Raw genomic sequence first — 22899 nt, 5'->3', positions numbered from 1 at the left:
AAACGAAAAGGGAAAGAAATATTTTAAATCTGGTAGTTAGATATACGCGCGATATTATATAGCGCGTGTAATCAACGTACCTGAAGCAGCGCGTATTTTGATCTTATTGTTTAATGAACTTGTATGGCATACAAGCCATTAGGGCTTGTATGCAGAGCTTTTCCGTTATTTTTTTTAAAAAAGTAAGTTGATAGAAAAATACATAAATAATTATAAAAGTGAGCTCAAAATACTAGTTGATTCTGTTTTTATGGCGAGTTAGCAGATCAACGGACTAATCCGTTTAACTCTTTTAAAAAATATATAATAAAATTAATAAAAAATAAAAAAATAAATATAAATAAAAAATAATAAAATTATAATACAATTTTTTTAATATTTTTTTAAATTTTTAACTTCAATAAAATTGTTAAAAATAATATTCGTCAATAAAATTATCTTTATTTTAAAAAATAAGTCACATAATTTAAGTATATATATAAAAGTGTAAAATAAAATAAATAAAATTAATAATTAAAAATAGAATAAAAAATAAAAAATATTTAAAAATTATATAATTATTAAATTTTATAATATTAATTATTTTTTTATTTAATAATTTTTTTTTGGGCAAAACCTACATATTTAGTAGTGTGGATTTGGCGAATTTTTTTTATTTGGTGGATTTTAAATTTTAATTCGCTTCGTTATTTTTGACGAATTCGACGTGTGGGATCCATTTAGACACCACTAATTTATATGTACTAGCTAAGCTAGATCCAAAATTGAAAAAATGCACTCGATGATAACTTCAACGTGCATGTTAAACACTTCATTGGACTATGTAGCTAACGATCTACATACATATGAATCTCTCTACCTAGGTTTGTGCAGAATTCACATAGGAACATGCAAATGCACATATACATAGAACATTATAAACTATATATAAAGTATAAACGATTAAATCAAGACATTGACCACCGTATGTTCAGTTAATTAATTTAATATGTTGTATACTGTATAAATAATTATTGCTATGATGAACGTACATCAATGTCTCTCTGCCCATAGTATACTTCTAATTAAGAATTTATCTATTTTGTATTTTAAAAATATATATTAAAATTATAAATTAAGTTTTTTTATTAAAATATAAAAAAATTAAAATTTTAATATATTTATTTTATATTTATTAGATAAAAAATTTAAAATTTTTTATTAATAATAAATTTATCAAGTATTTTTAAAATAATATTAACTAATTTTTTTATATAATTATTTATTTAATTTATATATTTAAATAATTTTAAATAATATATTTAAAAGTTAATTACTTTTAATAATATAATAATACATAATAATATATATAAAATTTTTTACACTATTAGGACATAAAAATTAAATTTTTATTTAAATTGCGGTCCACCACCACAACAATATCAGACTATAACTGTATCTTGATACGATGCTAAAATTACATAATTAGAGAGAGCGACATAATTATATAGTAGACTATAAGTCTGCATCGAATTGCCTCAGATCATATCATAAACAGACTATAATGACCGCAATTTAAAATGTATTAGGAGCATTTTGTCTTGGGAAAATGTATTAGCAAAATATATGCGTGGTGCTAATTTCATCCCATCTTATCAAATCCAATCATGGCCTAAACACCAAAGATTTTTAAGTGCTTAGAGTTGACATTTTCCATAGTAATGCTATCCATTTGTCGCAAATTTAGGTCATCCACGTGTTATTATATATTGATATTAGATCCCAAATTGATATCCTCAAATTTGACTTGTTTTTCCAAGAAGGCTAGCCATGTATATATGTATACTTGAATATATATTATTTCTGTTAAAAAATATTTGATAATAAAAAAAATTTAGCTAAAAATAATTAAAATTTGTTTTATTTAATATTTATTAATTATTATATTAATTAATAAATATTAAATAAAATAAATTTTAACTATTTTTTTTATCTTTTTAATATCACTCATTTCTATTAAAATATTGGTAGAAATTTTAATCAAAATGTGACTTTAGCATGTTGTCTAACATTTTAAATTGTTCATGATCCTTTAGTGGGAAAGAAAAGTGGAGTTTCTTTTAGGGATGCAACAAAGCTATAATATTCTTATATTTCTTAAATCATCACTTAATTAATCACAATACATTAAAGTTAATATTATGAATTGAATACATTTGGAGGAGGAGATCGAACATATCAGATTGTCCACTTTGACAAGTTGTTCATATATAGTATAATTGTTTGATACCTGAACCTTTATATAAAATTTATGATATACATATATGGTTTTCTATAGTATTTTTCAACAGAATAGATTAAAAATTATTCCATCGTAAAACTGAATTTTATTTATTTAAAGATTTATCGTTAATTAATAGATTGTTATATAAATAATTATCAGTGTTTAAGTTAATATATAAAATAATTTTAATTTATTTTAGCAATACCGCCTAACTTATCTCCTCCAATTTAATCACTACAACACAACCAGTATTTTGTGGCGGTTCTGGGGCTATATTGCGGCGGACGCTGGAAGATAGGCTGCGGCCCGCGGGTAAACGGTTAGTGACGGTTCTAGCTAACCACTGGAATAACCGATGCATAACAAAAATGGTGTCGCTAACCGCCGCTAAATGGCAGGGAATTGAAAATGGCGTTCATTTTGCGGGGTTGAAAACCGCCGCTAAATGCCGGTGAACATACAATATGCTTATTATGTAGCGGTTAGAAACCGCCGTCAAATTCAGGATTTCCAATAAAATTCTAGCTTTTTTATTATTTTGCCTCTTTTAAAATAGTATGTTTATTCAACTTTAATTTATTAGTTACCGATTAATTTAAAAAATTTCCAACCAAATAAAACAACTAAATAATATAACAAACCAAATTATATATATGCAAACATAACTTATATAATGAGATTGTCATAAGTGCATGATTCAATATAAAGTAAAATTTCATAATTTGAAGAAAATAAACATAAACCACTAAACCAACTTAAATTTAATAGTGGCTAATAACATTGATTGAAAGTCACTATTTTTGTTGCGGGTCATGGTTGCCAGATGAAGATGGCCTTGCGCGCGACGAGGTTGGTGTACTACCCAAATCATTCAGCGCTGCAGCAACGTCAGCTGGCAAATTGCCTCCTTGTTGTTGGATAATATATCCCAAAACCTTCTCTATCGACTGTTTCTTCGCCTGCTCTTCTTCTATCTTAGCAGTCAATTTTGCAATCCTCCTCTCATACTTTTGATTTGGCTCACCAAAACCCAACGGTTGTCCAGCAGCGTTACCAAATACTTGGGTGGGACATGGTCCAGCACCTAAGGCACGAACTCGTCATGGGTGCTCCTTTCCAAGAACTTGTGCTAACGAATCATTTTGTGAAAGGTGCTTAGAGGATTCATCCTGCCTCTCAACATTCGCAATTGCTTCCTACAAATATACAAGAAATTCGAAAGGCATGATTTAAAATTAGCACGATATATACAGTAATCTAAGTTTAAAAATTTCAGACATTACTTACACTAACAAGTCGGGATGGATATACTAGCCATCTTTTTTCTTATGAGTGACGATAAACAACTTTTCTCTACCTACGGGCCTTCCTTGTTCTTTCTCCTATATCATTGATACCGACACAATTATATAAATAACAACACCATATTCAGGAAGATTAATCAAAATCTCAATGTAAATAACTACTTATTACCACTTCGTCTTTTTTCTTGCCAATGTTTTGGAGCCCCAGTATGTGTGTAAAGTTGCTTGCTCCGATTTAAAGCGTTTTGTTTATACTTTTTCTATGAACAAATAATAGAACAAATATAAATGAGTGATGGGATGTTGAAGATAAAATCTAAGGGGTATAATAGGTATACACATGTATGTTTTTGTGGAAATAATAAAAAATACCAAAGCTTACCTTTGTTTCTTCCTTCTGGTGATATTCAAGGAACCATTTCCATTCATTTTCTTCTATTCCTGACGGGCGATACTCAAGATTTTTCTCAAAAGTCCTTGTTTCTTTGTAACACTTATGATACAAGTTGTGTCTTGTATCCTTCCAGTTCTTTCCTATCCTTTGCATAATTTCGCGCTTTATTTTTCCTCCGATATCGTTCTCATAGTGAAAGACCCGCTGCAATTAGTTTCCATTGTCATTAACTAAAACCAACTAACAAGCATAATACTGATAATTTGAAGAATATCCACAACCATTACAAGCTACTTTAAATTGAAAAAAGTATAACACTCAAATCCAATACAAGAAGTCGTAGTTACGTATAATATAGATATGTTGACATAAACATGTGAAAAAAAAATATGGAAACTTAACCAGCAATTTAATTTACCCATCCAAAAGTTTTTACACAAAAAAAAAATTTGAATACTAAATTTGCTTAATATGTTAAAACTTAAAGATGTACCTTAATCATGTCGTATGCATGTTCCTTCTTGAATTTGTTCACATGCTTCCAACTCTCTTCACATATGGAAAAGTTTGAATAATCGGCGCCCAAACTCCCTAAGAAACCACTGAATAGTCCAGATGCCTGACCAAGTGGTTGCACCTCACCTATGCACTCCCTATGCACCTCACCTCCGTGACTAGTTTATTTCTTCGTGCTTTAATTATTTCTTTATCTTATAAAATTGTTTTGGTTTCACATGATGAATTTGTTTTTTTTTTTTCATATTTTTGAAGACCTTAATTTTCACACCAATAGACAGTTATATGGATCTTCAACCAGGTAAGTAAACATTTAGCTGCGTCTCATGTATGTATTATTTGATACCCTGTTTTATATAAATAATACATAACATTATAATTGTTTGGAATTTAGCTTGAAACTTAAAAGATGAAAACTTTGACCTCGTATAACACCAATAATTATTGAATGTATTAATTTTGTATCTAAAAATTTCATCTAAAAAATTAATAAAACTTAAAATAATATTAAATTCAATTGTTGCCAAAAGTTAATTATGAAAACTGTTATAGTCTATTATAGTAATTTTTTTTCTTTAACATGTAAGACTTCAACTAGGTCAAATGACCAAAACTCAAATTCTATTATAATAAATTTGGCATAAAACATTACCAATTGAATGAATGTTGAGAGTATGAGATACACATATATGACTTTATGACTTTATTATAAATTAGGGCAACCAAATTAGCTAAGAAAAATGTTTGAAGAAGCATTATTGAAAACAGCATGATATTAGCACCGTATTTCTAAAATCAAACCTTGTTCACAACAGCAGACTCACAAATGGTCAAATCTGATTTTCATAAATATTTCAAAAGAAGTCATAGAAATTAAAACACATCAATCGCATAGTAAATTCTCCATCTTCAAAAATAATTTCACCAACAGCCATCAAACAACACAAAACCCAAAAACTATAATGCCACTAACCTTCAACGGGGAACATGACAGCGCAGAGACGACGACGATCGGCGATACGGCGGCGAGCGGCGATACGGCGGCGACCGGGCGAAACGGTGGAGAGTGGCGAGACGACGGCGAGCGACAAGATCAACACTAGACTATGCCGACCAACTCGATGCCCCAGACAGATGACAACCACGAACGGCGGCCGTGACAACGTTGAAGCAATCGGGTTTGGGGGGGAGGGTTTGGTTTTTCAACTCTGGAAAAGGGAGGTTTTGTGGGTGACGAGACCAAATTTGAATCAAATGCACGAAAGGAAGGGATTTTGGGGGAAGGGGACGTGCTGGGGTTTTGGGTTTTATTTTTTTTATTATTTTATTAGTAAGTGTATTTATTGTGTTGTGGGCCATATTTTTATTATATTTTCATTTCTTTAAGCGGTACTATATTTTTTAAGTTATATAGTAATAATTAAATCTTTACCCAACAAATTAATTGGAATAGACGTTATATATAATGGTAGAGATGAATAATAATTGTTTTATATTATTTATCATATGTTAAATTATATTTAAAAATGGTATAGAATTAGAAAATATATAATTTTATATAATAAAATAATACTTGAAAAATTCAAATGATACCATTTTAGATCTTGTATTCTAAATTAGGTAATGGCGGATTGTAAAATAATATTTATTGATTTGAAATTATAGTTTTTTCTAAAATAAAAATAGATATATTATGTTTTGAATTTAATTACTATAATTTGAAATATGAATAGAATAGTTTTAATAATACGTTAATTTTAAAAGATGTATGTATTTATGGATAAAAAAGTTAAATTTATTATTTTGGAAATACTGTTATTGGTCTATTTCATTTATTAAAAATTTATTTATTATTTTTTGATAATAACAAATTAATGGTTGCTATTGTCCATTGTGAAGTTTAAGAATTTGAGTTAGCCATTTTTTTTAGAATTTGAAGTGGAGTTCGTCGGGAGTTAGGCGAACTCTATAAAAATTATAAAATTCGTCGGCGGTGTGCCGTACTTGCTCTAAATATAGAAAAAAATCGCATTTAGAAAATTAAAGTTAAAAAATGGGGTTTTGGAAAATAATTATTTTTTTATTTTATTTTTAAAAAAATCCTAAAAAAAAGCTAATATGACCGAATAATTGATTAATTAAAATGAATATTAAGTTCAACTATATTAAAATAAAATGCAATACAAATATGAGGAAATAAAAAAGTACAGCCAAAAATATTAACAAAAATTTAAATAAATTAGTCCTAATAAAATTACCTTAATTGACAAATACTTAATAATTTTATTAAGTTAAAACCAAGTCAATTAGTGCGAGTCCAAATAATACCTATATCAAACATTTATCATATGCAGTTTTTAAACAAATGAAACATATAAATTAAAATCCTAAAAATCTTTTATAATCGTCAGTTGTTTTAGGAATTTTATTATGTCGTCCCTAAATAAGTACCATTAATTTCTCTACAAGGTAATATAAGATATTTTAATCAAGGTGCATGAATAGTGGGACATTTAAAATATATTGGAGTTTAATTTAATTATTAATTAATAATACTTAACCTAAAATAAAAATACATACGACCAAGTATTATGACATGTAAAAAACAATTTATGTAAAACAAATAGAATTAACAAAATATTTAATATAAACATTAGGTACACATTTAAATATTTAACGTACATCGACAGAATTTTAAATAATAACAACGTTAAAAACATAAAAAAAATTTCATAAGACTATTGGTTGTTGTATTTTTTTAAATATTATTTGTCACATTTATTCCCATTAAAATAGTAGTAAGTGAAGGAAAGACATTTTAAATATTGTGTAAAACCTATGTAAATTTCATAATGACTGCAATTCGCTAAACTTAATTAAAGCAATAAACTAAATTGGGATCATTCTGATGGATGAAAATTTTTACAAGTTTTTTCTCATAATTCGTATATCACTATTAATTAGTTCGATATATTTTGATAATATATTAGATATTGATAAAAGCTGGATTTCAAAGTCACGGAATAGTGTGGAATATAGGTAAGGATTGAACAGTTATTTAGACTTTGCATTTGCGAATGCATCCTCTGATGGCATGATAAAGTGTCCATGTCCTAAATGTGAGTTTCAACTTATGCAAACAAGAAAGGATGCATACGACCATCTGTTGTTACGACTATTTTCCCCTGGATATACTATTTGGCTGCATCATGGTGAGAAGCCGGTTGAAGAGAGATCTGGATTGGGACGAGTAAATGAAAATCTGATATCCCAAGTGAATCAAATGCACCAAATGGTCAACGAGGCATTCAATTTCACGCTTCAACATGGGAGTGAAGACACAACAACAATCGAACATGCCGAAGATGATGAAGACGTGTTGCTGTACTTATATGAAGGTCCAAGTCACACGACGTGGGATTTTAACGATCTACTGTTCGATGAAGAGCAGAAGTTATATCCCGTATGCTCAAAGTACTCCAAATTATCATTCTTAGTGAAGTTTTATCATATTAAGTGTATATGCGGTGTGAGTGACAAGGCAATAACCATGATTCTTGACTTACTACGGGATGCATTCGAACAACCAAAACTTCCAAAGACAGTACATGAATCCAGAAAGACAATAAGAAAGTTAGGTATTGAATACACCAAGATAGATGCTTGTCCAAATGATTGTCTGTTGTATCGAGGTGATGCTGAAAACTTGACCAGGTGCAAGCGTTGTGGGTCTTCAAGATGGAACCATAAGACTAAAAAGGGCTCTATTGCTAGGCTCAACGTACCTGTGAAGAGAAATAGAAAACCTATAGCAGCCAAGACTCTTCGTTACTTTCCTCTCATACCACGACTGCAATGGTTATTCATGTGCAGCAAGACATCAATTGACATGTTGTGGCATAAAGAGGCGCGTAATAACGATGGTTTGTTTAGGCATCCAAGGGAGGTTGAAGCATGAAAAAAGTTTGATGCAAAGTATAATAACTTTTCAAAAGATTCACGCAATGTTCGCCTAGCCTTGGCAAGCGTTGGATTTAATCCTTTTGGGAATATGAGCACAAAGTATTCTATCTGGCCTGTGATTCTTATTTCGTATAATCTTCTGCCCTGCCTTTGCATGAAACAGACATCTTTTATTCTATCCACACTTAGTCCTGGGCCAAAAATGCCAGCTAACGACATAGACGTTTACTTGCAGCCTTTGGTAGATGAGTTGAAGCAATTATGGGATGGCGTTGAAACATATGATGTCAAAGAGGGAAACATTTTCAAGATGTGTGCGGCACTAATGTGGAATATTAGCGACTTTTCAGGATTGGGAAACCTATTTGGTTGGAATACACACAGTGGGTTAGCTTGTCCTAGTGTAACTTGGATGCTAAGCCTCATCGGCTGAAAGACAGTCAAAAATGGTGTTTCATGGGCCATCGCCGCTTTTTAAATCAGGGACACAAATACAGACTAGACCGTAATAGATTTGACGAGCAAGTCGAAGGTAGAGATCCACCGAAGAAGTTATCCGGAACAGATGTATTGAGGCAACAGTCTAATGTGCACATTTCATTTGGGAAGATTTCAAATGTGACATCCAAAAAAAAGACGCAATGGTTAGGATGCGGATGAAGATGACTCTCATTGGAAAAAGAAGAGTGTTTTCTTTTACCTCCTATACTGGAAGGATCAGATGTTGCGTGATAACCTTGATGTGATGCATGTAGAGAAAAATGTCTGTGACAATGGGGTATTCACTATCTTCAACGATAGCGGCAAATCAAAAGACAATCTTAAAGCTCGCAGAGATTTACAATGCATGGGCATAAGGCCTAAATTGTGGCCGGACGAAGGTGGTAAATATCCTTCTGCTGTATTTGCGATTTCAAATTCACAGAGGGATGTATTTCTGAAGACTCTGCAGAATATGGTCTTTCCAGATGGTTACTCTAGCAATGTTGTTCGTTGTGTTGATTTACGACAGCGTAAGTTGTCTGAGTTGAAAAATCATGACTGTCATATTCTAATGGAACAATTACTTCCGATTTTGGTGAAGAATGCACTTCCGAGTCCAGTGTCCAATGTGATTGTAAATTTGTCATCATTTTTTCGAGAATTTTATGGGAAATCCATAAACCCTATGCAGCTTGCTGACTTTCAGAATCATGTTGTGCAAACCTATGTTAGATGGAAATGATTTTCCCTCCATCCTTCTTTACTGTTATGGTTCACATCACGGTGCATCTCGTTGATGAGGTAACTCTTGGTGGACCAGTACATTATCGGTGGATGTATTCAATAGAAAGGTTAGCTTGCTGATAAACCCCTTTAATACAATCAGTTGAATTAAGGTTTAATTATTCTGCAGGTCCCTATAGTTTCACCGAATTTTCAATTAGGTCCCTATACTTTTTTTCTTTTCAATTGGGTCCCTGTACCTTATTTTTTTTCAATTAAGTCCCTTTAACGTTTGACGTTAAAAAAAACGTTAGTGAGTTGTGGAATGACTTATTTACCCCTGTCTTCTCCCTATAAACACTCTTGTTGCAGTATCTGAGGTTTCTCTTCTTCTCCCTTTTCCATTTTCAGTTTTCATATTCTCCAACTTTATGGCTCATAGTCAAGGAACCTCGTTCATTCTCTCTTCGGAAAGCTGTGTTTCCAGGAGCTCGTACTCGAAGGAAAGAAGACATCTGTGTTTCTGTGGAGAGGCAGTAACCATCCGCCGTTTCTCAGCCGTTTCTAACCATGGTAGGAGGTATGTTACTTGTGGGAAGATACCAAAATGCAACTTTTTTGAGTGGATTGATGATTTTGATTGGATTGAGGTTGATGACGGTGCAAAGAATGAGTGGCCAAAGGAAAAGGAAAGGCGGGTTAACTGTTTGTGTGGTGACACTCTGAGTCTTCAAATTTCAGGAACAACAAAGAATCCTAATAGAAGATTTATTTCTTGCCCTAACAGAAGATGCAAACTTTTTTGAGTGGGTTGATGAAGTTGGTGCAAGAAGTAACGTGTCTGCTGCTGCTGTTGGAGTTGTTGGAACACAAAATTCTGCTAAACGTGGAGATGGAGAGATTAATTGTTGAAGCCAAAGAAATAGATGCTTGTGTGGGTAGATTATGTGATGAGTTGAATATTCTCCAAGAACAAGTTGGGAGGTTGGATGACAATATGAAAATTCAATGTAAAATACAATATATGCTATTTATGTTTTTGCTAGTCTTAATAATTGGAATGTGGTTTGCAAGAGTTTAGAGTTATCTGTGCTATGAAGTTGTAATATAAGAGATTGTATGGCTTCAATCCAATTAAAGTTAATTAAGTTTAGTTTGAATCAATTTTGCACTTTGATGTATTTTGTGTGTATAACAAATGATAGTTGGGAAGCAACTTTATCAATGTGAATATTTAAATTTTCACAATTGACAACAACTTGCAGCAAGAAGTGGCCAGAAAATATGCTACATATATTTTCATTAAGTGTTCCTCTAAATCATACTTACACAAAATATCATAACATAAGTGGTCATATAATATGCCACATATAGCTAAGCCAAAATAAAGATCCAAGAAGTGCAACAATTAAAAGTGGTCCAACCTGATTACAAAATATCAAAATAGTGGTCCTATCCACATAATAAACAGTGGCCACATAGACACAATTCATCACAAGATATACTATTTAACAGCAACCCCAACAACCCTAACTATAAATATAAAGAGACTTCAGTCATTACTTAGGTCTATATGTAGACTAGGTGCTCCTTTTTGCTTCATCACTCCTAACTTCAGCCGCCCACTTCTCTTTACACCAAACACCTTTGTCTTTGGTAAAGGTTGAGAAGATTCTTTAGGTGCTTGGTGAGATTTTGCACTTACCACAGCTAGGAGAGGCTGGGAGGCTGGCCCTTCAAGAGGTAAGGCTTGTTGTGAGGTGGCTGTGGTTGGAGCCACTGCACCGGTGGATGTAGTTGGAGCCTGAGAAGCTGAAGTTGCAAGTATGGGAGGTGGTTGAGTGGAGACAGCAACAGCAGGTGTGGCGGGTAGCTGTTAGGAAGATGCAGGTGTGGTGGGGAGTGGTTGTGAAGATGCAGCTCTACCCCTTCCCCTGCCCCTTCCTCTTCCCCTGCCTACCCATGTTTGCCTTATTCACTCAGATCTGCGGATATTCACACCGGATCTGTTGTCGGCAGTAGGATCAGTGTCAACAGCAGCTGCAGGATCAGCAACAGCAGCAGCAGTAGGCATAGTGTCAGTAGCATTCAGATCTTCTCCGTTGGCGGCAGCAGCAACACCAGGTTCTGAAATCAGGTAAACAGCAGATTGCAACATGAATATTCAGCTCTTTTTTCAATGAATTTATAATCCATTTACAATTTATTTATAACACAGCATAATCAATTGATAATCATCTTATAGTCTATTTATAAGGCAGCATAATCTGTTTGCAATCCAAATCAATTCACAACAATTTATAACACAGCATAATAAATTTTCATACACCATACGTTATACTAATCACAACTTAATCCACTAGACACCTCAAATACCCTATAATTTCGAATTTAAAACAGTAAAACAACAGTTTGTAGGTTCAGATTTGCATGATACCTGACACTATTGGATTGGGACAATGCCTTCTATTATGTCCATATTGGCCGCAGTTGCTACATGTAACAGATGAACCCGTCCTCCTTAGCTTTGTCTGAGAACGGTTCTCATCAGGTTCTCTGATCCTCACCATCTGTGGTCTTCCTGGCTTCACCCTAAAGATGAGAGGTATGATGGTGTCACACTCAACCTTCGGCCACATATTTTTTCCATTGATTGGAGAAACTAAGTTACCATAAGTTGCAACATAGGCTACTTGGCTATAGAAGTTGCTGCAATAATCTTCTGGACTGTCCTTTTTCTCGAATATAGCACAACAAGCATGCGGACAGGGCATTCCACATAAACCCCAAAATCTGCAGCTACACGTTCCAGCCAACAAGTTAACCACAAACCTCTCAACAATCATCCGGTTCTTATAAGAAACTTCGTATTTTAGTCCTCCAGCCCATCTTGCTTGCCACTCCATAGCTCGCGTAGCAATGACATCAAGCCTCTTTTTGGGTTTAGGCATGATTGTACCCTCATATTTTTCGGCCTTCTTCTTTTTTTCAGCAAACTGAGACATCCAATAACACCGAATCCACTCGAACATAATAAGTATGGGCTTGTCTCTTGCCTCCAAGGTCCTACCATTGAAAGCTTCAGATATGTTATTCATCAACATGTCGCTCTTAGCAAGAAACGTGAAATGGCTCTTGCACCAGAGCTTTGGATCCAATGATGCTAACTTTTCATAGCATTGACGGTTGATGTTCATTAGTTGAGTCATCCTCCTCTCCCATTCCTCGACATATGTAGCTTTAGCTATTGATAAAATTAGATCCCGCAAAACAGTCCCACCTCCATATGCTTTCTTGCAATTCGCATACAGATGTCTCAAGCATAGTCGATGCTCTAACGTCGGCATCATCTCTTGAAAAACTTGCATCAAACCCTGTAGCACAGCATATATAATTCAGATTTATATAGCTACATCATATCATATATAATAACTTTTTATAAAGCTGCAACATATCATATATAATTCACTTATAAAAGGCAGCAACATATGAGCTAAATTTCAATTTTCAGTAGCTGCAACATATCATATTAAAAGTAAATAAATTAATAAATAAATTAAAAAAAGGTAAATCTTATATCACTGTTTTTGTTTTTCCCCATAATAATAACTTTTCAAATTTAGTCATAATCAAATGATGAATCGATCCAAAAGAGATGAGACTTGTACATCTATGATTTAAGGGTCCACCATGATTACTGACAGAACATTTTAATAATCTCAAAAATCAAATAAAGAAACTTGATAAGAAAAGTGACATGCATTATTCTAGTGCCTAATGAGATCTACACTATAGATATATTTTAATAGCAATATTTATTGTGTGGCCAATGATAATTTCTGAAAAATAAAAAACTGTTTTAATAAGTCATCCACTTGCAACTTGCAAGACCAAAATCCAAACCAAAAGCCACTTGTTAACACCATACAATCATGTTGGGGTCAAAGAAGATTTCCATTCTGGCTATAGATATGAATATTCTTCTGTGTTTCATTCTTTCATTAACTACTATGTAACTATACACTTCATTTGTGGTTCAATTTTGTTAGCATTCATTCTATAACAAATAATGTGCACGGGAACACACACCTAATGACTACAAGAATAAGACTAGTAATTCCTTAAGCTTGTGGAAAGTATATGTGGCCAAAGGGTCTTATATATCACGTAACTAAAAATAATGGATTGCTTAACCATTTACACAGCAGGTTAATACAGATTTAAATAGCAAATGCTAACTTTTTGTTGGTCGGACATGAATACCCACTTCCTTCTACTGATATCTCCAATATCATCCAATAACAGGTTTATAAACCAACCCCAACTGTCTCTAGTCTCAGCCTCTACAGCAGCAACAACAATTGAAAAATAGTTATCGTTTGGATCTCTTCCGACAGCCACCAACAGTTGTTGACCATGATCACCCTTCAAGTGGCAGCCATCTACTCCTATGATAGGCCTGCAACCAGCCAAAAAGCCTTGCTTGACAGAATTTAAACACATGTACATCCTCATAAACCTTGGCTGGTGTGTAATTGAAGGCCTGTCAACCAAAATCTGAGTAGTAGACCCGGGATTTGTCCTCATAATCTCTACACAGTAATCTCTGAGCTTGCCATATTGTAGAATAGCCCTGCCATGTACTTCTTTCCTCGCCTTTCTCCTCACCCAATAAGCCTTTGTGACTGAAATATTAGCCATGTATTTATCCTGAATGGTCTGAATTACTGTTGCAATCTTCATCTCCTCCCCCTACTAATATTGGTAACAATCTTCTGAGACACCCAACTACTTGATGCAAGCCTATCGCTGTAATCTCGTCCACAAGTGTGCTTTCCGTTAAGGGTCTTCAGCCGAAAGCAATCGGAACCACCAACTTTGGATGCAAACGCCATCCACCTACACTTCCCTTTCTTTCCTCTACAGCCCACTCTACATCTAACCTTATCATTCTTGATATACCTAATATCTCTTCCATTCAATAGAGCATGCTCCCTAATAGCATCCTTAAACTGACCAAGTGACTTGAACTCCAATCCCACCTTAAACACATATTCCCTATTCATCTCATCCTCATTGTATTTAGGATATCTTCTCTTCTTAATCATATCATCCGAATCTCCCTCATAGCTATCAATATCTTCAGTTTCATAACCCTCGAAAATCTCTCCAACCTCAACATCATCCCTAACGGCGGCGTCATTCACAGCAGCATCAACACCACCAGTTTGAGCATTGTCATGTTCATTTAAAGGGCCATCAAATCCCCCAAAAGCATTTCCAACTCCACCATCATTTCCATCTTCAACGTCAAATCCAAAATGATCCTCGTGGTCTCCATTATCTGCACTGTCATCAAATCTATCCTCCTCATTAGACGCTTCTGATTCACATTCAACCTCTACTTCTACGAAACCACTCTCATTGTACTCAGCTTCAGTTGGCACATAGTCCTTATCATTCGAACATATCTCAACACCGTTACCTTCCCTACAGCCATCAACAACATACACCGAGCAATGCTTAACAGTTTGCGACACTAATAACCTACCCATTCTCATGGCATCTCCATCACTCATCAACTCTCTGAGACCCGAGCTCAATTGACAACCTGGTTCACAATACCAGATCATGGCATTCCCTTTGTACCCTAACTTTTGCAACTCACTAACTATTTCTTGCAAACTCCATTCATCGAGCTCATAATGCATATCTTCCAACACCTTTCCCCCCAAATATTCTAGCATGTTCCCTAAATCATGAAACTTGCCACCATGGTGTATGTCTATGGTAAAATCCGAGTCCCCCATCCCTACAGGTATTAAAAACAGAAACATAATCCATTTAAAGCAACATCGGAACAGCCACAACAATCAACATTCAAGAATAAACAAAATTCATCATCCAATGCCATAGAAGCTCCATTCAATCACATAATTTGAAAAAAAGGTTCAGACTATCATAAGTTGAAACCATCAGCATACATTACACTTTCATAAATCTCCCATTGAAAGAAAAATCTATTTAATAAAAATAGAAGTAGAATCTATTTAAAGCACCACCATCACAGCAACAACAATCAAACAATGCCATATTTTTTTTTTGAAAAAAATAACATAAATATCAACTTTTAACACTGAAAAAATTAGGATTTTTCTTTGTCACTTACTTGCAGAAACTTCGACTGCAGGGAGATGGAGCAGAGGCGTGGTCGGAGGCTCGGTAACATGCAGCACGGTGACTCCAGGCGAGGGCCTTCACCGCGACGGAAGGAAGACGCCTTGGCCGGACAAATCGTGGAGAAGACCTCAGAGAAGAACAACGCACAAGGGCCCAGCGCAGAGAGAAGGCGACGAAGGGGACACTGACAAACCCCAATTTGACGGTTTGTTTTGTATTGAATTTAGAGCATCTTGATAACCTTTTGTCACATTTAGCCTAGGAATTAGCATGATTTTGTTATCTCTCCCGTATTTGTGATTAAGTGTAAAAACATGCTTTTTAAGCCTTATTTTGATGAATTTTATTTCCTCTTTGATTCCATAAGATGCCTTGATGTGTTTGTTAGTAATCTCAGGATGAAATAGGCTAGGCATGGATCAAAGGAAGCAAGGAAGGAAGCATACAAGTGGAGAGAAGCATTAAAAGTCAAAGAAGCAAAATCGGAGCCATGCACGCGCACGCGCACAAGGCGCTTGCGCGCACATTGCGAAACAGGCCAAGGACGCGCACGCGTACCATGCGTGCACGCGCCGATGATGGCACATGACCTCATTAATGCAACACGTGCCTGGTGATTTGAGAGGTTTTCTGAACCCATTTTTGGCGCCAAATTGCTAAGGAAAAGAAATAAAAGGATGAAGGATTAAGGGGAAGGGGGATCATCATCACTTTCAACCAATAATCACTTTTAGTTTAGAGTTTTAGAGAGAGAAGCTCTCACTTCTCTCTAGAATTAGGATTAGGATAAGGTTTAGTTCTTAGATCTAGATTTAGATTCATGTTCTTCTACTTCTACATCTCAATTCCTTGTAGTTACATTGATTCTTCTTCCATTCTTTTATTGCAATTTCCTTTATGTTGTTCTTGTATTTTGTTATAGATCTAGTATTGTTCCTTTTACTCTCTCTCAATTCAATAAAGGTAATTCATAATAAATGTGTTCCCTTTGATTGTTGTTGTTAACTCCTTCCAATAATCGTTGTTAGACTTCATTCTTGTTGTTGATTTACTATGTTTTTTTTCTTTTATGCTTACCAAGTGTTTGATAAAATGCTTGTTTGGATTCTAGTGTAGGTTTTGTCCCTCTTGGCTTTGGTAGAGTAATTAGTGACTCTTGAGTTATCTAATTCCTTTGATTGATTGATAATTAGAAGTTGCTAATTGATTCGAATGCCTCTAAAGCTAGCCATTCCTTTAGGAGTTGATTAGGACTTGAGGAATCAAATTGATTCATCCACTTGACTTTCCTCCATGGTTAGAGGTTGACTAAGTGGGAGCAATGAACAATTCTCATCACAATTGAGAAGGATAACTAGGATAGGACTTCTAGTTCTCACATCTTGCCAAGAGCCTTGTTAGTTGTTAGTTTATTTTCATTACCATTTACTTTTCATGCCTTTTATCCAAAACCCCAAAATAACTCACAACCAATAACGAGACACTTTATTGTAATTCCTAGGGAGAACGACCCGAGGTCCAATACTTCGGTTTATAAATTTTAGGGGTTTGTACTAGTGACAAACAACTTTTTGTATGAAAGGATTATTGCTTGGTTTAGAAACTATACTTTACAACGAGATTTTATTAGTGAATTTCTAAACCGTCAAAAATCCATTCGTCAAAATGGCGCCGTTGCCGGGGAATTGCAATGGTGTTATGTTATTGGTTATTGTATATATGTGAATAGTGTGAATATGTTTGCTTTTGTTAGCTCTTGCTAGTTTTAGGATTTAATTTTCTTGCTTCTTATTTGATTTTGTTTTCATTTTCTTCTTGCTATCATGAATTCTCACCTTGGCTATGAGTTTGGTTATCAACATGTTGTAGGAAATGAGGACTATAATGAAGATGTGTATCAAGAATGGGATGACCAAAGGTGGGAGGAGCCATATGCATATGATCAATCTTCATGGCAACAACCTCCACCAATGCACTATGAAGAAGAGTCATTCTATGATGCATACCAATCCAATGGCTATGGTGAATCACCTTGTGACCTCCAAGCACCGCCACCATATGCCTATGACTCTCACCCTCAACATGAACCTCAACCATTCTCACAAGCCTTCCCATACCAAGCACCTTCCTATGATCCCTACCCCTCATATAACCAACCACCCCTACCATATTCTTATGACCATCATGAGCAAGAGCCCTTAGAACCACCACCCTATCAAGATTACTACCAAGAACCACCTCAATACACACAATCTCCACAACCTTACCAAAAAGAACCACCTTCCTATTATGAACTCTCTCTCTCCAAAACGACGAACCTTCCTACCCACCACAAGCCCCAATAGACGATTCTCTCACTTTGTTACTCCAAGGACAAGAAGCCATGAAGCGGGATACACTTGAGTTTGTGACCAATTTGACCAAGGTGGTGCACATTTTAGCCCACCAATGCTTGAATACTCAAGGTACTTCCGTGACCACACGTGAAAAGTCAAAAGAAGAGCAAAGCATGAAGGAGAAATTGGAAAATTCGGTGGAGAAGGAGGAGTCAAATTTTGTGTTGGAACAATTGGAGAAGCCTATGATCATTGAAGAAAGGGGAGAAGTGGTTGAAGATCTCGGAGATGTTGAAAGTCCATGGGAATGTAGCATCATGGAGAACTCTTCCAAGAAGCTTGATATTGATGTTGAGGAGGGTGCGCAATCTCCAAGACATATCATCGTTGGAGACTTGGAAGAGGTTTATCAAGAAATGGATTCAATCATAGATGAATTGCTCTCTACAATGGAATCCTCACCCGTTGGACATGGAGTTGAAATTATAGAAGAGTGTGCACAACCTCCCAAGGAAGATGAGAAGGGCATGGTGTATATTGAAATTGAAGAATATGAAGAGGTTGATCAAGAGATGACCTCGTTCATCAATGAATTTCTATCCAAAATTGAATCGCCTCTCATTAAACAAGATGAAGTTCTTGAAGATAACACCAAGCCACGTAACAAAGAGGATGAGGTTGAAAGTGAAGAGAATTGTGAAGAGGTGGAAACAACTAAAGAGAAGCACAAGAAAGTGGACCTTGCATGGTTTAAGTGTGGGGAAGCCTCTCTCCCCAAATTACCATCCAATACAACATTTAAGTGGGTAAAATCTCTATCCCTGAGCTTTAATCTCTCACTTGAATATGGTTTGATTGAAAATGATGGTCAACTTAGAACTCTTTGTGGAATTAAAAGTAAAAATGAGTTGTGTAGTGGTTGGAAAGTAGGTGTTAAGCTTATCAAGGCCAAGGCCTCAAGGTATAGGGATGATGTTGGGACAAGGATTACTTTATACGGATCTAGGAGGAAGCATTGGTGGAGTAAAGAGAATTCTATGTGTCAATCACCTTTATGTCAACCGCTCATCCGACAAAACCATGAAACTCAACTAACGGATGGGTGTGAAGACAAGATATGGGATCCCGGTTCGCTATGTGAAGACCAACTATGGGGACTCATATCTTGGGTAGAACTGTGCCCAAGCTTGATGAACATGGTTGGAAATTCTATCAACCAATTGAGAAGCAAAGATCCTTGGAGATTCAAGGACGAGTACAAACACAAGCCACCATGACAATAGGCTTCTCAAAATGTCCAACTTAAGGACTTAAACTAAAAGTGCTAGGTGGGAGACACCCCACCATGGTAAACTCTTTCCATTCTCTTTTAAATTTGCCTAATAAGTGATTTGAGTTACCATTGTAGGTAGATGTTTCACATAATTTGTTTGTACAACTTAATTGTTAGCCTAGTCACATGTATGTTGTGTTTCGTAGTAGATGAATAATATCAAATTGCATTTTTGTGAATTGTATGATGGTTGGTTGAATAAAGAGTTGTAAGTAGTCTAGGGAGCTCCTGGGCATAATTTTTCTCCTTGAAAAAAAAAAAAAAGAGAGAAGAAGGGTGGGAAGGACGCGTGCGCACACCATACGCACACGCGCCCCTGAGCGGACGCCTCATCACCCATTTTCCAGAGAGTTGGGCCTCTCTTAGGCCGGCGTTATGCCCCAAGCCCAATTCCTTCCACGCTGACGTGCACTACGTGCGTGCGCGTCCATACAGCTATAAGGAAACGCACGCGTACGCGCATCTGCCGCGTACGCGTCGACCCGCTGCTAGAACTTCTGGGCCAATATCCAGAGAGTTGCGCTGGATCTGGGCCAACTTTAAGCCCCCAGCTCAACTCAACTCACGCGAACGCACGCTGTACGCGTCCGCACCCCTCTCTGTTTCGCTGATTCACGCGTTGGCGTACTTCACGCCTCCGCACCCATCCAATAAGATTAAGCAGCTCACGCGAACGCGCACAGTGCGCGTGCGCGTCGATGCGTATTAGCATCACCCAGGGCCAAAGGACCCGAGAGTTGTGCCAACTCTGGGCCTCTTTTAAGCCTCCAGCCCAGCACATCCGCGCCGATGCGCACCTTGCGCGCCCGCGCCCATCCCGATTCCTTCACATACGCGCCTGCGCGTCTGGCGCTTCCGCGCCATTCTTTCATTCCTTCCACTCACGCGAACGCGCACAGTGCGCGCGCGCGCGGATTCGAATTTTCACTTACCCCAGAGACGCGAACCCTAGCGCATTCGCGCACCACACTTCTTCCCCTCTAACGTTCCATTTCTCTTCTCCCACCACTCAACTCCCAGCAACCTCCGCCCAGCGCCACTCGCCGCGACCGCCGCCGCCATCATTGCCTCGCCCTTCTTCCTTCATCGCCCCCTCTCTTCCACTCACCTTTCCTCTCTGTCTCTACCCATCTGCCTCTCAGCGTCCCAGTGCCGCCCAGCGCCACTCGCCGCGACCGCCGCTGCCGCCGGCGCAAGTTCAACCGCGCTGCTCCGGCCAGTTCTTCTTTTCACCACTCCGCTTCACCTTCCTTCCCTTTTGCTCCGCTCAGTTTTCAGCACCCCAGGTTCCATACCCCCCTGTTCTGTTTCCCTTTCCTGCTTCTTCTTATTTTTGTTAATGTAGTTAGAATTAGGTTAGTTAATTAGTTTAGTTTGATTTAGGTGGTTAGCGAATCTGGGCTGAGTAGTGGATTTAGGCATTGTTTGCTTTCCTGTCACTGTGGAGTTGCTCTGTTTCATTGCTGTTTGTGCTGCATTACTGGCTTGTTCGCCCATTCACATGAATTCAAAACCTGATTTCTGTGTTTCTGATTCCTTAATGAATCCGTATGGAATTTGTGCGACCGTTTAATTTTGGGGATTAGCCAATTTGCTGCTGAAATGCTGCCGGATTTTCATTAACCACAGTTTTTATATTGAACTTATTTGATGAATGTAACAGCCCTAGTTGATGAATTCTGTTCAATTAGTGCTCTATTGCCTACATGGTTTTTGAAAACTCCTCAGGAACAAGTTCTTTGGTCATGTTTCCATATTCCTGCTTGTTATTCATGTTGATTTGCTTCTATGCATTGCATGGTTGAATAAGCTTTTCGATTGACCATTGCTTGTAGTTCTCTGGAAGTTATACATTACTAGTGATCCTTCACATTGATTGATGTTTTGTTTCATATTAGTTGCTTTCTAGCAATATCATATTTCATCATCAATGACTTGTTGCAATTCATGATTGTGAACGTGCTTACAGCATTGTTTTGTTCACTCATTTCAAATTGAGATAGTAATTACCATATCACTAATTTTCAAACTGATTTCTAAGTCTAACTCGTTCAACCAACTAACTCCTTTTGGTTTTCCTCCTAACTCTTTATGTCGTTCTTTTGGATATGGTGCTTTCCGAGCTCAATTAATGAATAATGTGCAAGACATGGTTTGCATTCTTGGTTTGAAGTTCGATTTGAATTTTGTATTCTGTTGCTTGCATTTCAAGAAACCTTCTTCCTTTATTCACTTCATGAATATGCTTTGCTTTGAGCGTTTTGTATCTACTTGGCTATAGGCTAATGTTATATTATCTATGTTTTCAGGATGTCGGATAAAGGAAAAGCTATCGCCACTGCTTCCAAAAAAAGGAAGCGCTCCAAGACCTCTACACCCCCACCATCTGCTAACTATGCGAGGAATCCGCTGAATGAGGAGGAGAAAGAAAATCAGTTACTCCCGTCCACTGATCCAACCAAATTTCCAAATCTCTACTGCGAGCTACGCCTTTCCCGTTATGCAAAGAAAAATCTGAATATTGAGAAGAAGCTGAATCTTCCCAATGATGTGAGGCGTGCCATAAACGCCCGTATTTCTGAGCTGGGCTTGGATTTCGTCGATAGGGACTTGGGACGGATTAACATCTCGTGGGTCAAGGAATTTTACTGCAATTTCTTTCGACCAAGCTTGGATTTAGTATACTTGAGGGGTAGAGAGATTATGATCACTGAGGATGCCTTGAGGGATGCACTGCTCTGCAGAGTTGGTACTCCTGAGACTTGTGCCTACCAGCAGGCAGAGGTAGCTCTCCTCTTCATGACTTTCAACTATGAGGCGCTTAGGCACGTGATTGCTACACCAGATGCTTCTTGGGTAATGGATTCGAGCAACACAAAGCCCAAGGGCATGCTATTTGCATATCTGACTAGGGAGGCTAGGACTTGGCAACAAATATTTGCCCACTATGTCTTCCCTACCACTCACTTTTCAGAGGTTCCCATGGATATGCTAGTCTTGATTGGGTGTGTCATGGAGGGGAAGGAAGTATATTTTCCCCGACTGATTAGGCATAGCATGTGGAGAGCTCATATTCGCGGCTTGTTACCGTTTCCGACACTGGTTACTAGCTTAGCTGAGCTGGCTGATGTCCCGTGGGAGGACAATGACGTGACACCACCACCTCCAGATGACGACGACAAGGAAGTTACTATTCCCTGGGGTGTGTGGGTGCACGAGAGGCCCCCGACTAGCCGCCGTTCTCGAGCTAGAGCGGCAGTCGAGGCAGCTATACCATCTTCTTTGACAGCAGCCCCACCTCCTTCAGCACCCGAGCCCACTTACCTACTGGTTCAGCGTCTGTTTCGGTTCTTGGAGCGCGAGAGGCTCCATGTCAGACGCCGACTGGATCGGATGGATCAGGC

The 22899-nt window shown here is 36.7% G+C and overlaps 1 protein-coding gene across 1 annotated transcript; it reads right to left on the bottom strand.

Moving 5' to 3' along the window:
- Positions 1-11621: 11621 nt before the first annotated feature.
- On the bottom strand, positions 11622-14347 carry LOC112757685 (uncharacterized). The gene is made up of 3 exons (XM_025806242.1): positions 13910-14347; positions 12084-13020; positions 11622-11773 (listed from the first exon to the last, which is right to left on the bottom strand). The coding sequence occupies exons 1-3, from the start codon at positions 14345-14347 to the stop codon at positions 11622-11624; spliced, it is 1527 nt and encodes a 508-aa protein (XP_025662027.1).
- Positions 14348-22899: the final 8552 nt, after the last annotated feature.

This window comes from Arachis hypogaea, chromosome 16, assembly GCF_003086295.3.
Source record: "Arachis hypogaea cultivar Tifrunner chromosome 16, arahy.Tifrunner.gnm2.J5K5, whole genome shotgun sequence".
In the NCBI taxonomy this organism is placed as follows: domain Eukaryota; kingdom Viridiplantae; phylum Streptophyta; class Magnoliopsida; order Fabales; family Fabaceae; genus Arachis; species Arachis hypogaea.
Note: the sequence above shows the minus strand (reverse complement) of the source record. Positions and strands in the feature narration are given on the sequence as shown.

Bases quoted from the DNA above. Each gene is read 5' to 3' on its own strand.
- LOC112757685 (XM_025806242.1), bottom strand. From the start codon at position 14,347: ATGGCTAATATTTCAGTCACAAAGGCTTATTGGGTGAGGAGAAAGGCG. The intron at 13,021-13,909 runs GTATTCATGTCC...GCTGTGCTACAG, and splicing joins ATATCAGTAGAAGGAAGTGG to GGTTTGATGCAAGTTTTTCA. The intron at 11,774-12,083 runs GTATCATGCAAA...ACCTGATTTCAG, and splicing joins TCCCAATCCAATAGTGTCAG to AACCTGGTGTTGCTGCTGCC.